General features: G+C 39.3%; 3 protein-coding genes across 24 annotated transcripts in view; 1 reads left to right on the top strand and 2 right to left on the bottom strand.

The window, feature by feature from the left end:
- Positions 1–329: 329 nt before the first annotated feature.
- Positions 330–2,594, bottom strand: LOC137637200 (uncharacterized). Its single transcript, XM_068369465.1, has one exon. It carries the CDS (start codon positions 2,592–2,594, stop codon positions 330–332), a length of 2,265 nt encoding a protein of 754 aa, XP_068225566.1.
- A 6-nt stretch (positions 2,595–2,600) lies between these two features.
- Positions 2,601–4,742, bottom strand: LOC137637199 (uncharacterized). Its single transcript, XM_068369464.1, has one exon. It carries the CDS (start codon positions 4,740–4,742, stop codon positions 2,601–2,603), a length of 2,142 nt encoding a protein of 713 aa, XP_068225565.1.
- Positions 4,743–6,211: 1,469 nt separating this feature from the next.
- LOC137637197 (uncharacterized) overlaps positions 6,212–15,638 on the top strand; it is a 76,219-nt gene continuing 66,792 nt past the window's right edge. For 4 of the 22 annotated variants that reach the window (XR_011043456.1, XR_011043467.1, XR_011043446.1 and 1 more), the window contains exon 1: positions 8,405–12,806. The gene's annotated coding sequence lies outside the window, so the exon portion shown is untranslated. Of the gene's footprint in view, positions 12,807–15,638 lie in introns of all 22 variants that reach the window. The other 18 variants (XR_011043458.1, XR_011043447.1, XR_011043457.1 and 15 more) reach the window with 11 other exon arrangements.

Raw genomic sequence — 15,638 nt, 5'->3', positions numbered from 1 at the left:
TCAATATTCATTTCAGAATTATCATTTACATGTTCAGGGACTTCCACAGAAAGATTATTTAAACCAGGGTTCAAGTGAGCATTGATCTCCAAATCATGAAGTCTTTGTATTGATCTGTTAACAATACCTTTCCTAGTTTTTACATCAACACTGCGAATCAACCCATCCCTTCCAGGGTATACATTTACAATAACTCCAATAGGCCACTGTAATCTGGGCATATGATCTTCTTTAACAAGCACAGTGCTACCAACATTCAATCTACATTTTTGGTTAAACCCCTTAACTACAGGGGGTAGATTTGCTATGTAATCTTTCCTCCACACACTTCAAAACTGTTCCAACCTTTTATTTACAATTTCTTCTCTATCACGTAGATCATCTGGAGTTACAACATATGGTTCAATGTCAACAGGGGGTTTAAAAGATATATTCCTACCAAGAATAAAATGAGAAGGGGTAAGATAATGTTCAAAGTCTGGCTCATCACTCACAAAGGTCAGAGGTCGAGAGTTTATGCATGCCTCAATTTCTACAATAGTCTCTAATTCCTTCTTTCTTACATATCTAATTCCCAAAGTCTTTTTCAAAGCTACTTTAACCGACCCCACAAGTCTCTCAAACCAACCTCCCCACCATGGTGATCTTGGTACGTTAAACCTCCATTTAGGTGCTAAGTGTCCAAATACCTTCTGCACTTCCGAGGAGGCTGCGACAAAGGTTTTGGCATTATCGGAATAAATTACGCTCGGAATACTTCGACGAGCAGCAAATTTCCGTAAAGCCTGCATAAAATCGACCAATGACATGGACTCCGTGAGTTCCAGATGCACTGCTCTAACTATAGCACAAGTAAAAAGCAACATATATAATTTCTTTCCTGGATAATCAGCACTAAATACTGGCCCTGCAAAATCTATACCTGTAACTGCAAAGGGAGGTGCTGGAGTAACCCTCAAATCAGGCAATGGGGCAGCAGGTTGACTACAAGGACGGCTATCGTGCCGGCAACAATCTAGACATTCCCGTACAACAGTCTTAGCCATTCTTCTTTCACCAGTTACATGAAAACTAGATCTTAATGATGAAACAATGCTGTTTACACCAGCATGTTTTAGAAACTTATGTTGGAACTGTACTAAAAGCTTGGAGAAATGTCCTCTAGGAAGAATGATTGGGTGTTTTGACTCATAACTCAAGTCAGAAAACTGAAGTCTATCCTTTATCCTCACAATACCTTTATCATCAATAAATGGATCCAGTTTTCTTAATTTAGAATTTTTAGGAATCAACCTTTGATCAGACAAAGCTTGGATTTCACTGGGGAAAGCTTCTCTTTGCACTACATAAATCAACCTTGCTTTAGCCTTATCTAATTCTTCAGTAGTAAAACCACCAGTACTCACAGCAACCCCTGAACCTTTTGCTTTACAATTGCTCATAAACCTTTGAACATACCCAACAATTCTTATTGACTTATTAAGATTATTGTATTTTTCAACATCAAACATGGGAGTTGCAGTCTGGACACTTAAGCATACTAGATGGTCTTTAGATTCATAATTTACAGTCTCATTAACAATAATGGAGTTATCACTGTCCTGAATACTAAATGTAGGATCCGACAAATTACAAGGACCACTAAACCAAAGGTTATTTCCAATAAGCTTTTCCGCTAATAACCCTCTAGTCATCAAGTCAGCAGGATTATTTGACCCACTACAGTGATGCCAGTGACTGGGAGGTGTCAAGTGCTGAATCTCTCTAACTCTGTTGTTAACAAACACATCCCTTGTCACTGAATCACTCCTTATCCATCCTAAAGTTATAGTGGAATCTGTCCAACATACAATCCCAGGTTTGATCTTAGAATCCAGAGCCCTTTCGACAAATCTTACCAATCTAGCACACAATAAGGCTCCCATTAATTCCAATTTAGGAAGGGTAAGTTTCTTAATTGGTGCTACTCTGGCTTTAGACATGACAAGTGAAGATTGACAATCATTTCCAAGACACACCCTTAAGTATACACATGCACCAAATCCCTTCTCAGAGGCATCTCCAAATCCATGTATTTCAATGTGTTCAATACTCTTCCAAGGTACATTTGTAAAATAACATCTTATAGCTAGGGAACTAAAGTATCTAGTACTATCAATCCATTTCTTGAATTTTCTCTCTAATTCATCTGGCAACTTGTCATCCCAAGAAATACCCAACTTCCATATAACCTGGAATATTATTTTTGCATACATTATAAAGGGGCTGATAAACCCACAAGGATCAAACACCTTAGCTATCAAACTCAAGACAGTTCTCTTTGTATATGAAATTTCAAAATCAGGACCCAGATGAAGACCAAAATAAGAAAATTTATCATCATAGTTTGACCATTTAAGACCTAGCACCATATTAATTTCATCATCACTCAAAATTTGCATTTTGTCCTTAAATTTAGAAGCAATTACTACACTATTGGAAGAAACCTTTTCAAGGGACATATTAGCATCAGCCATAATATCATATGCAGTCTTAAATTTAGTTGCTACTTCTTCTACAGTATCAGCTCCGCTAAACCAATTGTCCACGTACATATCTCTTTATAAATCTTGAACAGCTTCACATTCTGAGTAATTGCTTAAATGGTGTTTAACAACAACATTTAGTAGAAAGGGGCTTGAGGTGTTGCCACAAACAACTCTATTAAATCTCATATGTCTTACTCCATCTTTACCTGGCATCAAAAATCTATGGACATTTTTGTCCTGACTGTGAACATTAATTTGTAAAAAGGCCTTAACAACATCAGCAGAGATCACGTACGGCCAACGTCTAAATCTAATCAATATCCCTACTAAATCTGGGTTTAGAGAAGGACCTGTCAACATGCAATCATTAAGCGAGATTCCATTAGGCCCCTTAGCAGAAGCATCAAAAACTGGACGTATCTTTGTAGTGCTGCTATTTAATTTAACGACAGGTCTATGAGGCATGTAATAAACGGGTCCCTGTGACACCAAGTCCTCGGAGGGAATTTCCTCAATTATCCCCAAGGACTCATATTCATCAAAAACCTTCATATACGCATCCTTTAAATCTCCATCTTTCTCAAATCTAACCAAAAGCTTATTTAATATCTTCATTGCTTGATTTACATTACTCATCAGTGAATCCTTAATGCTGTTATTTTTCCAAGGTAACTGAACTTCATACCTGCCATTTACAAAATCTATTTTATCTTCAAACTCTTGAACTACACTTTCCTTGATATCTTCTTTACATTCCTTACTAGTAATACCAATAGTTTCTAAATCCCAAAAATATGACATATCGGCATCGGATACCCCTGATATACTTAAGAGCTGGGGAGATGAGGACACAAAGTCTGATAATGAAGACGTACTTACAACCTTAGTAAAATTACACCCCTTGCCAACATTTCCCGATAAAACCCAACCAAACACTGAACTCATGGCAACAGTTTTCCCCACCTGTACAGCATCTTTAGGATTCATGAGGCTCCAGTAGTAATCCAAACCTATAAGAATATCTATCTCTAAAGAAGAACTATCATCAAAGTCATCTGCTAAATCTAAATGACTAAAAGCATCTAGGATGTGGGTTGGAACTACTGGTCTAACTAAGGGGTTACATATCTTTGGAATACTTGCAGCAAAAATAGGAATAATTTTACCTTTATTATCCAAGACATTTAACTTGTAAACATTACTTTCTATATCCTTACCAGAGCTATGCCCACCAAAGCTACTGTAAGGGGCTTCAGTCCTAGTAACCCATTCAGGTTTACAAATTTCTGTAAACTTACTACTAACATAGGAGCGATCACAACCACTATCGAACAACAATTTAGCAGTGACAAAACCTCCCTTATTATTCATTACCTTTACCTTAGCCGTTTGTAATACAGTCTTATTACTATAGTGGCCTGACAACATACTAGCTGAGGGAGGTGCCACGTGATCACCATTTTCTACATTTGTTTGGGGGGCCATATTCACCTTAATGCCACACATAACTACATTATGGCCACCTTGACACTTAGTACACCTTACCTTACAATTTTTAGAAATATGGCCCTTATTCAAACATTTAAAACAAACTCCTAATTCTCTTATCTTGTCATACCTCTGCTGCCCATCCAATGCTAAAAACTTGTGACACCTTTCAGATTTATGGTTTAGCTTCATACAAAAAACACAATTTGAACCTTCACTTTGAGAAACAGCATGTAAGGCAGAAGTTGTATACAAATTATCTCTGCCATCTTTACTATTAATATTCTTTCTTTCCTCATTTCTACCATGAGGCCCAGAAGCTGGGATATTTTTTCTGTACATCTCACTTCTTTCTAGCACTTCTATTTCCCTTTTAAGCCACTCTAACAACCATTCAAGATCACTTTCATGGCCACTACACTCTCTTGACCATTGTAGCCTCAACTCCATTGGAAGCCGAGACACAATTATAGGGGTTAGGAGAACCTCACACTGCTTGCCTGTTACTCCAAGGGCATCTAAGCTTCTTGTACGCTTTATGACTTCATCCCGAAGTCTCCAAAAGTTGTTTTGTGCAGCTCTTACCTTGGTTGACAGGTACTTTAAGGGAAAGAAGAGCTTGGACATGAGCATGAATAATGCACACAGACTTGCTAAATCTTTCCTTGAGTAAGTCGACAACTGTTCTATAGCTGGCACTGGTGTGTGGCACGCCTTGCACCACATCCTTGGCAGGACCGTCTAACAGGGATAACAAGTAGGTCAACTTACTAATGACTGGTAACTCTGTGTTGTCTACGTGGGACGAAAACTGGTCCCAGAAACTCTGTCATTGGGTTATTTCGCCATCAAATCTTGGTAATTCTAGTTTTGGCAGCCTTGCATGAATGGCTGCTGTACTTGCAGAACTTCCACGGTCGTCATCACTGATACCTGCTGCCGAAATATCTTTAAGCCTATTTGCACATCTCAGCCTAGTCTGCCTAGCCCTAAGCCGTGCACGATCTGCTTGTTCCAAGTAATTTTCTAATTCCTCGGGTTCTAGTAGCATTTCTAATTTATCCTGCACTTCTTCTAGTTTAAAGAGTCTTTTATCCATCTCTTCTAGAGCTTCTATTAAATCGCATGAGGTAGGAGGTGGGTCTCGTACTAGTAAGTCCTCTATTCTGTTACTAAATCTAGTCACCCAGCCCTCAGCCGCTGCCTTTGCCCTATGTAACTGCTCCATTCTAACTATATCACTGGGTGCAGTTTCTAAAAAGTTACTGATAGTTCTTACCGGGTACTAATAGTTCTAATCCCGGGTCTGGGCACCAAATGACCACTATGGGGACATTACTAGAATCACTAAAGGTATAGACAGTAACTTTTAAGGGTTGAATCAGACGCGGCTCCTTCTTCTTCTCTTTAATTTCCTCTCCGAAAACCACAAACTTTACAAACAATAACATTTAAAATCATCAGAGAAAATAACGTTCACTGATCTCAAATAAACTAAGAATAATGTCTTATAATTTGTGTATACTATTTAGCAATTAATTAAGGATCAAATCATTAAAATATATAGAAATAAATACAAGAGACTGTGAGCGAAATAATTTTGGAACGCCAACTTAGAAAACTACTAAAAGAAAACGGTTAACAGCAAATTACTAAAGGCATGACTAAAATGAATGACTAATTTTGCACAACATGATATTAATAATTGACAGGCACTTCAACAGTTCCAACAAACCCTAGCGGGTCACTCCGTGGTGGTGATGAGTGACAACACCACAGTAGTGGCTTACATCAACAAGCAGGGAGGAACCTTTTCACAACAGCTATCCCATCTTGCAGTAGAGATACTGAGATGGACCGAAGTCCACTCAATTCCACTATCAGCTCGCTTCATTCCGGGCAAAAGGAATGTGCTCGCCGACAGTCTGAGCAGAGCATCGCAGATAGTGAGTACTGAGTGGTCTTTGGATCCTCTAGTAGCCAACAAAGTCCTGACTTTGTGGGGTTCCCCAACGGTGGACCTGTTCGCAACAGCCTTGTACTTCAAGCTTCCGCTGTACTGTTCCCCCATTCCTGGACCCCAAGGCACTCTGGCAAGATGCCTTCCAACAACGGTGGGACAACATCGACGTTTACACCTTCCCACCGTTCTGTCTGATGAGAAGGGTGCTCAACAAGACCAGATTATTTGTCAACCTGTCAATGACTCTAATAGCTCCGCTATGGCATCACGCGGAATGGTTTCCGGACCTTCTGCAACTCCTAACGGAACTAACGAGAGAACTCCCTCCACGACACGAGCTACTGTACTCAGACAACCACATGCCAACATCTTCCACAAAGCCGTAGCTACGACTTCACGCCTGGAGACTATACAGCATCTCCTCGCTGTACAGTAGACCCAAATGGTATTTTTCCTTTATTTTTTATAAAGACAGCAGATTTCTTAGCTCCAAAGTTATCTGTTATTTTGCGCAAGTTAGCAAGAAGAGGAGCTTTTAGCTCTTGTTGGAGAATTGGTAATGTTACTCCTCTATGTAAATGTGTTTGTGGTAGCTCAAGTCCCACTGATTACCGCCCAATTTCCATAACTCCCGTATTATCTAAAGTTTTTGAACGTCTTAATAGGTTTGCTGAAGGTAATCATCTACTCCCTAGTTTGCAATTTAGTTTTCGTAAAGGCCTTGGAGCATGTGATGCCCTTCTTACAATCTCCAATGCTGTACAGAAATCCCTTGATTATGGTCGAGAAGTTCGTATGATTGTCCTTGATTTTAGTGCTGCCTTTGACCGTGTGAATCATGAGGCCCTTGTTTTCAAACTGAAACAGTTGGGAGTGGGTGGGTCGTCTCTTAGCATTATTTTTGATTTTTTAAGTAATAGATCTCAAAGAGTTGTTGTTGATGGGCACCATAGTGATTATAGGAATGTGATATCCGGTGTTCCACAGGGTAGTGTTCTTGGCCCATTACTTTTCATACTATATACACATGACATGTGGTTTGGCCTAGAAAACAAGTTTGTTGCATATGTAAATGATGCTACTCTCTCTGCATCAATTTCATCCCCTGAATGTAGATCTGGGGTTGGTGAATCCCTTAATAGAGATCTAGCTAGAATTAGTGCATGGTGCAAATTATGGGGTATGAAGTTGAATCCTTACAAAACTTAAAGTATGATTGTAAGTAGGTCAAGGACAGTGGCTCCTCAACATCCGGATCTCAGTATTGATAATGTTTCTTTCAATTTGTATGACTCTTTCAAAATTTTAGGTGTGATTCTCGACAGCAAGTTTACTTTTGAGAAACATATAAGGTCTGTGTCTTCTTCAATTGCACAAAAAATAGGCTTATTGAGAAAGTCTTTCAAGATTTTCGGTGAGCAATCTATTCTGAAGGAGTGTTTTAATTCTTTCATTCTACCTTGTTTTGAGTATTGTTCTCCTGTCTGGTCTTCAGCTGCTGATTCTCATCTTAATTTGTTGGACAGAAACTTACGGTCTATTAAATTTCTTATTCCTGATCTAGATATTATGTTGATGGAGTGGTGAGAGAGGTGAATGCTCGAGTGCTTGGACGAGGATTAAAACTGGTAGGCGAGGATGATCATGAATGGGAGGTAAATCAGTTGTTGTTTGCGGATGATACAGAAGAGAAGCTTGACCGACTAGTGACAGAATTTGGAAGGGTATGTGAGAGAAGGAAGTTGAGAGTTAATGTGGGTAAGAGTAAGGTTATGAGATGTACGAGAAGGGAAGGTGGTGCAAGGTTGAATGTCATGTTGAATGGAGAGTTACTTGAGGAGGTGGATCAGTTTAAGTACTTGGGGTCTGTTGTTGCAGCAAATGGTGGAGTGGAAGCAGATGTACGTCAGAGAGTGAATGAAGGTTGCAAAGTGTTGGGGGCAGTTAAGGGAGTAGTAAAAAATAGAGGGTTGGGCATGAATGTAAAGAGAGTTCTATATGAGAAAGTGATTGTACCAACTGTGATGTATGGATCGGAGTTGTGGGGAATGAAAGTGATGGAGAGATTGAATGTGTTTGAGATGAAGTGTCTGAGGAGTATGGCTGGTGTATCTCGAGTTGATAGGGTTAGGAACGAAGTGGTGAGGGTGAGAACGGGTGTAAGAAATGAGTTAGCGGCTAGAGTGGATATGAATGTGTTGAGGTGGTTTGGCCATGTTGAGAGAATGGAAAATGGCTGTCTGCTAAAGAAGGTGATGAATGCAAGAGTTGGTGGGAGAAGTACAAGAGGAAGGCCAAGGTTTGGGTGGATGGATGATGTGAAGAAAGCTCTGGGTGATAGGAGGATAGATGTGAGAGAGGCAAGAGAGCGTGCTAGAAATAGGAATGAATGGCGAGCGATTGTGACGCAGTTCCGGTAGGCCCTGCTGCTTCCTCCGGTGCCTTAGATGACCGCGGAGGTAGCAGCAGTAGGGGACTCAGCAGTATGAAGCTTCATCTGTGGTGGAAATGTGGGAGGTTGGGCTGTGGCACCCTAGCAGTACCAGCTGAACTCGGCTGAGTCCCTGGTTAGGCTGGAGGAACGTAGAGAGTAGAGGTCCCCTTTTTGTTTTGTTTCTTGTTGTTGTCGGCTACCCCCCAAAATTGGGGGAAGTGCCTTTGGTATATGTATGTATGTACACTATCCATGTTCTAATTGGTAAAAATAAAACCTTACCATTGCTATAATTCTTGTTGGGCTCAAAGAACGAAGAGACTTATGACATTATTTTCACATTTATAAATCAAAGTCGAAGCTTGAATGTTTCATCCATTATGATAGACTATGGACAATTCGACCAATTGTCATTTCGACCAATTGTCATTTCGACGAGTTGTCATTCTACCAATTGTCTTTCGACCAGTAGTCAGGCTACCGTTGTCGAAGGGGTATCTCTCCACTCGATGCCACTATTCCAGCAATTTCGGAGTTCTTCGTGTATTTGCGGGAAGAAATGCGCCTTTCAGTCTCGGCAGTGAAAGGCTATCGCTCAGCCTTAAGTCTAGCCTTCAGGCTCAAAGGAGTGGACATTTCTTCCTCGCTGGAACTTTCCCTACTCATACGAAGTTATGAACTTACCTGCCCTCAGTTGGAAGTGAGACCTCCTCCATGGAACGTAGTTCGAGTTCTCAGGTCTCTTAAGAGACCTCCCTACAAATAGGCCATGGGCCAGCAGGTGAAATCATCCCCCCCCTAGCGATTTTTGCAGACAATGTTATTTTTATTCCTTAGAGTCTATAGATTCATATTCTGATTGTTTGCATTCTGGATGCTGGTGATTTTGGCTGATAAAGCCAAAATTCGAGAAATATTTAGGGAAAAAATGTAATATAAAATAATGTTAGTTTTATATATGATGCAGAGAAATAAACCAATACTTATAAAAGTGGTATGGAATTAGGGGTTTAAAACTATGCAGAATTGAATGAAATAGTTTGTTTTATCGAAATAATAAAGAATTCTGGCTTAATTTACGTTCAAAATTCAATTTTGAGCTACCAAGAAAATGTATATCACTATAGTTTGCTATAATTTATTTCAGTGAAAAGATGGATTGGCAGCATCAAAATGTTCATAAAGAGCAGGTTTTTTAGATATAATTTCATATAAAATATGTCATATTCAGAAATATATTAAAGCATATGATAGCGTGAGAATTTTATCACATATGGCTTCAAGCCTTTCATTTGGGTTGTCACTTTTTTGCCTAATCAACTTTTTTTCAAGGATCACATCAAAACTGTGGTCTGTTAATGGCCTCACATTTTTTTCTGAATTATTGCTCTCATAGTGAATAATACATGTTAGCTGAGATGCTGCTGATGACTTTGACCTTTGTTTTTTTGTTAATTTCAGCTTCAATGGCTTTTCATCAGAGGGAGTGCTAGTTGCCATTATGAGTTCTTATGCCTGAAAATAAAAATACTTCTCATTATTGTCTTATAGATAACAAAGATTTTTGTCATAAACATTCCATAGAAAAAATCAAGAAAACATGTTTACATATATCATATTTGCTGTACCTCGTATATACTGTGTGCTTATCACCTTTTTCCTTGTGATCGTCAATTTCAATATTACCAAAAGCTTGAGAAATACTGATGATAATGCTTTACAACTATCAAAAATGAATCCCTCATCCCAGAAAACCTATAAAAACATATATTACAAAAACATAAACAGAAAAAAGTCATTGCTAATATTTTTTTCCATATGTGGACAAAGTCAAATTCAAAATGGCCGCCATTACGGCCAAAATCACCAACAGCTAAAGTGCAAACAAGCAGATTCTGATTCTATGGTCTCTAAAGAATAGAGAAAACTGGGTCTACAAAAATCCCTGGGGGGGGGTCCTATGGTGGGCCCACGGTCTAAAACCATTACGTCAGGCTTCAGATCGCCACCTAACTTGGAAGACGGCGTTCCTACTAGCTTTGGCCAAGCGAGTCAGTAAACTTCATGGTCTCTCATATGACATCGCCCATTCAAGGGGATGGGGGAAGGCAACGTTCAAATTTGTCCCTGAGTTTATTGCTAATACTCAGAATCCGGGGGTGCCGGACCCACGGTTCGACTCCTTCCAGATTTCGAGTCTTCGTTCTGTAACAGATGACCCAGACCATCTCCTACTGAGCCCAGTAAGGAGTCTGAGGCTATATCTCAAAAGAACGGCTGCAGTCCGTCCCCAGGTGCAGGCATTGTTTGTGAGCACTGGGAGAACTAAGAGGAGGGTCACCAAGAACACCATCTCGGCATGGATTCGTAGGGTGATTCATCTGTCCCTGAATTCAGACCCTCCTTCCGTCACGTCGCCCTAGAGCACATGACGTCGGGCGTAGCTACGTTCCTGGCCTTCAAAAAAAATTTCTCAGTGACGCAGGTGCTCCAAGCTGGGGTGTGGAAGCATCAGACGACCTTCACAGCCCACTACCTGCAAGACGTGACCCACTGGAGGCTTGATACATTTTCTATCGGCCCTGTGGTGGCTGCAGAACAGCTGGTTTAAAACCTCAGACTCCTTAATGGACAAATAGCAGAAGGTTGAGGACATTGTTACCCGGTCTTAGTCTGCATGAATGAAAAGGTATGTCTGGCCCTTATTCTTTTCTTCATCCTCCCCTCTCTTGGGGAAAGCAGCATCTTGGGTTTTCTGCACAGCTGACCTCAAACCACTGCAGGTAAACCATGTTTCCTTGTGTTCCTAGTATTAAGCTAATACTGTCACGTCCCCATAACCTGATGAGGTGGTATTGGGAGAGTCCTAGCCTAAAGTTTCCATCTAAAGGACTACAGGTCAACTTCCTAGGACGAGTCACACTTTATACCTTCACACACAGCTTACGTAGGCCGCAGCCCTTGCATAGCAAGGTTTTAGCGAGGTGCAGGCACTCCTTATTGTCGAGTGCTGACAGATACTGAGTCCCCGGGCAAAGCCAAAAGCCACTACTGGCCGGGACGTTCCATCCCCCCTAATGGGTGAGTCACCCCTATTAAATAGCGTGGTTTGTATGTCAGTTACGGAGTAAATGACAAATTCGTAGATAATTTGTATTTTTCCTAACTGTACAAACCTTAGCTATTTAATCAAACTTGCCCGCCAGCCCTATCCCCCGTGAAGTCCTACCTCTAAGCAAAGTGAGCTCAAGCACAGGTGTGTATAAAGGGGGGGGGGGGGGGTGTGGTTAGCAAACTACCCTCCCTACCCCCCGCTAACTAGCGGTGGGGTAGTAAACCCTCGTTAAAAGTCTAATGGCTCGTCATTTCAGCTACGCCGAAAGTAATAACCCCTATTAAATAGCTAAGGTTTGCATAGTTAGGAAAAATACAAATTATCTACGAATTTGTCATTTTATCCTTAATCCTATTAATCATTACTCTACCATACACTTTTCCAACTACACTCAACAAACTAATACCTCTTGAATTACAACACTCATGCACATCTCCCCTACCCTTATATAGTGGTACAGTACATGCACAAACCCAATCTGCTGGTACCATTGACAACACAAAACACATGTTAAACTATCTCACCAACCATTCAAGTACAGTCACACCCCCTTCCTTCAACATCTCGGCTCTCACACCATCCATACCAGATGCTTTTCCTACTCTCGTTTCAACTAGTGCTCTCCTCACTTCCTCTGTTGTAATCTCTCTCTCATTCTCATCTACCATCACCGGCACCTCAACACCTTCAACAGCAATTGTATCTGCCTCCCTATTATCCTCAACATTCAGTAAACTTTCAAAATATTCCGCCCACCTTTTCCTTGCCTCCTCTCCTTTTAACAACCTTCCATTTCCATCTTTCACTGTCTCTTCAATTCTTGAGCCAGCCTTCCTTACTCTCTTCACTTCTTTCCAAAACTTCTTATTCTCTTCATATGAATGACCCAATCCCTGACACCACCTCAGGTCAGCTGCCCTCTTTGCCTCACCTACCTTGCGCTTTACTTCCACATTTTTCTCTCTATATTTTTCATACTTCTCTATACTATTACTCTGCAGCCATTCTTTAAAAGCCCTCTTTTTCTCTTCCACTTTTACCTTCACTCCTTCATTCCACCATTCACTGCCCTTCCTCATGCTGCCTCCTGTTCTTGCCACACACATCACTTGCAATCCCAACAAAAGGTTCTTTTACTAACTTCTTCTTCTTCTTATTCTCTTCATATGAGTGGATATGAGTGAAAACTATGGGCGTAAAAAGACCATAGACAGATGCGAGGCGAAGGACATGTCTGACTCCTTTGTTACCCAGTGGACTTGTATTTAGATATTAAAGGTAAGAATGACTTGAATTTCGAAGTACCATAGAATAGTTAATGTATAGGCTTAAGTTTAGTTTATTTTTTGCTGTATATTTCCTAACTAATGTATATAAAGTTCTAATTTTCCTTTCTGACAAGCAAGGTGTTAACTAATGTACTGTAGTTCTTCAGGGGCTACTTTCCACTTGGTAAGGGTAAAAGAGACAAGCTTTGGTAAGCAGCTCTTCTAGGGGAAGGACACTCCAAAATCAAACCATTGTTCACTAGTCTTGGGTAGTGCTATAGCCTCTATACCATGGTCCTCCACTGTCTTGGGTTAGAATTCTCTTGCTAGAGGGTACACTTGGGCACACTATTGTATCTTAGTCCTCTTCCTCTTGTTTTTAAAGGTTATAATTCATATAAAGATTTATTTTAATATTGTTACTGTTCTTAAAAGATTTTATTTATTTCCTTACCTCACTGGGCTATTTTCCCTGTTGGAGCCCTTGGGCTTATAGCATCCTGCTTTTCTAACTAGTGTTGTAGCTTAGCAAGTGATAATAATAATAGTAATAATAATGATGATGATGATAATAATAAACATCACTCACAGTATTGTAATATACAGCAGATTTACAAATTGAACTTTCTCATTGTGTATGGCCAAAACTATCATCCACAGTCCTCCACATCCCAATTTTGCCATTCATTGAAAAAGCTTTTACATTCACACAGGATATAACATTATACAGCAAATTACAAGGCTTCTTGCAAATCTTCTCTTTACATCCCTTTTCATATTAAAGTAGGAGTACGTTTCTCGTTACAATTTTCCGGGTCGTATATCATTGGTTTAACTAATTTCTTCCACATCTTCCAATGATTACAATTCTTCATTCTTCCGTGAAAAATTAGCATTACAAAGCCACTCACTCAGGATTCTTTTAGCCATCTTATGCTCTTTCATCAATAATTCATTTTCCACATCCATTCCTGTATCATTCTTTCTCAAAAAAGATTGTGACATTTATTCATCTCTCAGAACAACAAAATTATGCACATCCTTTTTCATATCCCGTATATTTAATTACGAGTTCATTCCCTCCCAAGTACAGTAGCTATGTGACCCTGTCCAAGTTCATGTATCTTCAAACAATACTGCTCCTCTTTTTGGAACATCCGACTCCAAGCTACATCACGTATCGGACTAGCATTCATTTAGGAAATTTGCACATCTGTTTAGTTAATCCACTTTGAAAATGAAGACAACTCGAACACACTAAATGTAATCCACTAATTTTTGTTCACGCTTTCAGATTTATACGCAAGGTTACTTTTCCAGAATGTACTCTTACCCCACTCTCATACAGCTATCAAAATCTTTCAAAAAAGCATCACTGTTTGCATTGCTTTTAATTCTTCCAGATACTGTACCTATTAATGTTCATGATACTGAATTGTTTTTGTTTTGTAAATAGATCTCTTATTACTTTGATGCTCTGATTAATTCGTACTTTGAATAGAAGCACAGAAAGACCATCCTTAACCATTTCTTTTACACCTTACAAAACATAATCAAGTCTTGAATTGCTGCCACCTCTGCATTGCTTATCATCATCGGCCCTTTGGGAGAAAATAATAGGGTCAACGTTCTCCACCACCATTATTATCATCATCATTATTATTATTATTATTATTATTATTATTATTATTATTATTATTTCTAGCTAAGCTACAACCCTGGTTGAAAAAACAGGATGCTTCAAGCCCAAGGGCTTCAACGGTTAAAACTAGCCAGTGAGGAAAGGAAATAAATAAACTATGAAAAGAAGTAAAATAATTTAAATAGAATATTTTTAGAACATTAACAACATTAAAACAATAAAATGTTCTAAGCACAATAACATTATTAAAACAGATCTTACATATATAAACTATACTAAGAGATTTATGTCAGCCTGTTCAACATGAAAACATTTGCTTCGAGTTTGAACTTTTGAAGTTCCACCGATTCAACTATACCTGATTAGGAAGATCATTCCACAACTTGGTCGTAGCTGGAATAAAACTTGTAGAGTACTGTGTAGTATTGAGCCTCATGATGGAGAAGGGCTTACTATTAGAATAATATAGGTCATATGTATTTGCTTTGTCTTGAAAATTCTTCTTCTTCACCCAATCATGCACATGTAAATACTTTCATCTCACTTCCAGCATCCTTAGCACTCCATTCACTAACTGCATATGCCCTACAATTGATTTGTTCATTATCATATCCATATCAATAAAACTCTTCTTGGATATTCAAAGATCTTTGAAAGACAGCTGGTGTATTAGCTGGTCCCAAACAGGTTTTTAAATTGAACGTGCTTTTCAGCTGCTATAAATGTTATTGGTGTACTCTTCTTCTGAGATCATATGAAATCCAGCTTCATGAACACACACTTCCCTAATGTACTAATTAGTACAGTACACAAAAGCACTCATGTACAACACACATTTGAAACCTCTTTTATTACGAGTATAGTCATCTCATAACCCTTTCTATTAGTTCTTTATTAAAGATACTCCTATAGGTATAGGCCATTAAAGTTATGATGCCAGGTAATTGACAATCAATTATTCTTTAATTTATTCATTCACTGCCCCTCAATCTCTTTCTTGTAACAGGCTGTGGAAAGTGACAGGATCTGATAGATAATGGTGTTTTTGTCCATAGCTGTTTTAAACTGGCAGTTTTAATGTTCATAAGTCCTCATCTCCCAGACTTAATAATCATCATTCCAACAACATACTCTATAGATTCTTTCATTTAGCTTAACTCAATTTAGTTTTCTCAATGTCTTGTATTTCCATTTGTTCCT

The sequence above is a fragment of the Palaemon carinicauda genome, unplaced genomic scaffold (assembly GCF_036898095.1).
Source record: "Palaemon carinicauda isolate YSFRI2023 unplaced genomic scaffold, ASM3689809v2 scaffold579, whole genome shotgun sequence".
Lineage (NCBI taxonomy): Eukaryota > Metazoa > Arthropoda > Malacostraca > Decapoda > Palaemonidae > Palaemon > Palaemon carinicauda.
The sequence above is the reverse complement of the archived record's forward strand: the minus strand, read 5'-3'. Positions and strand labels throughout refer to the sequence as shown.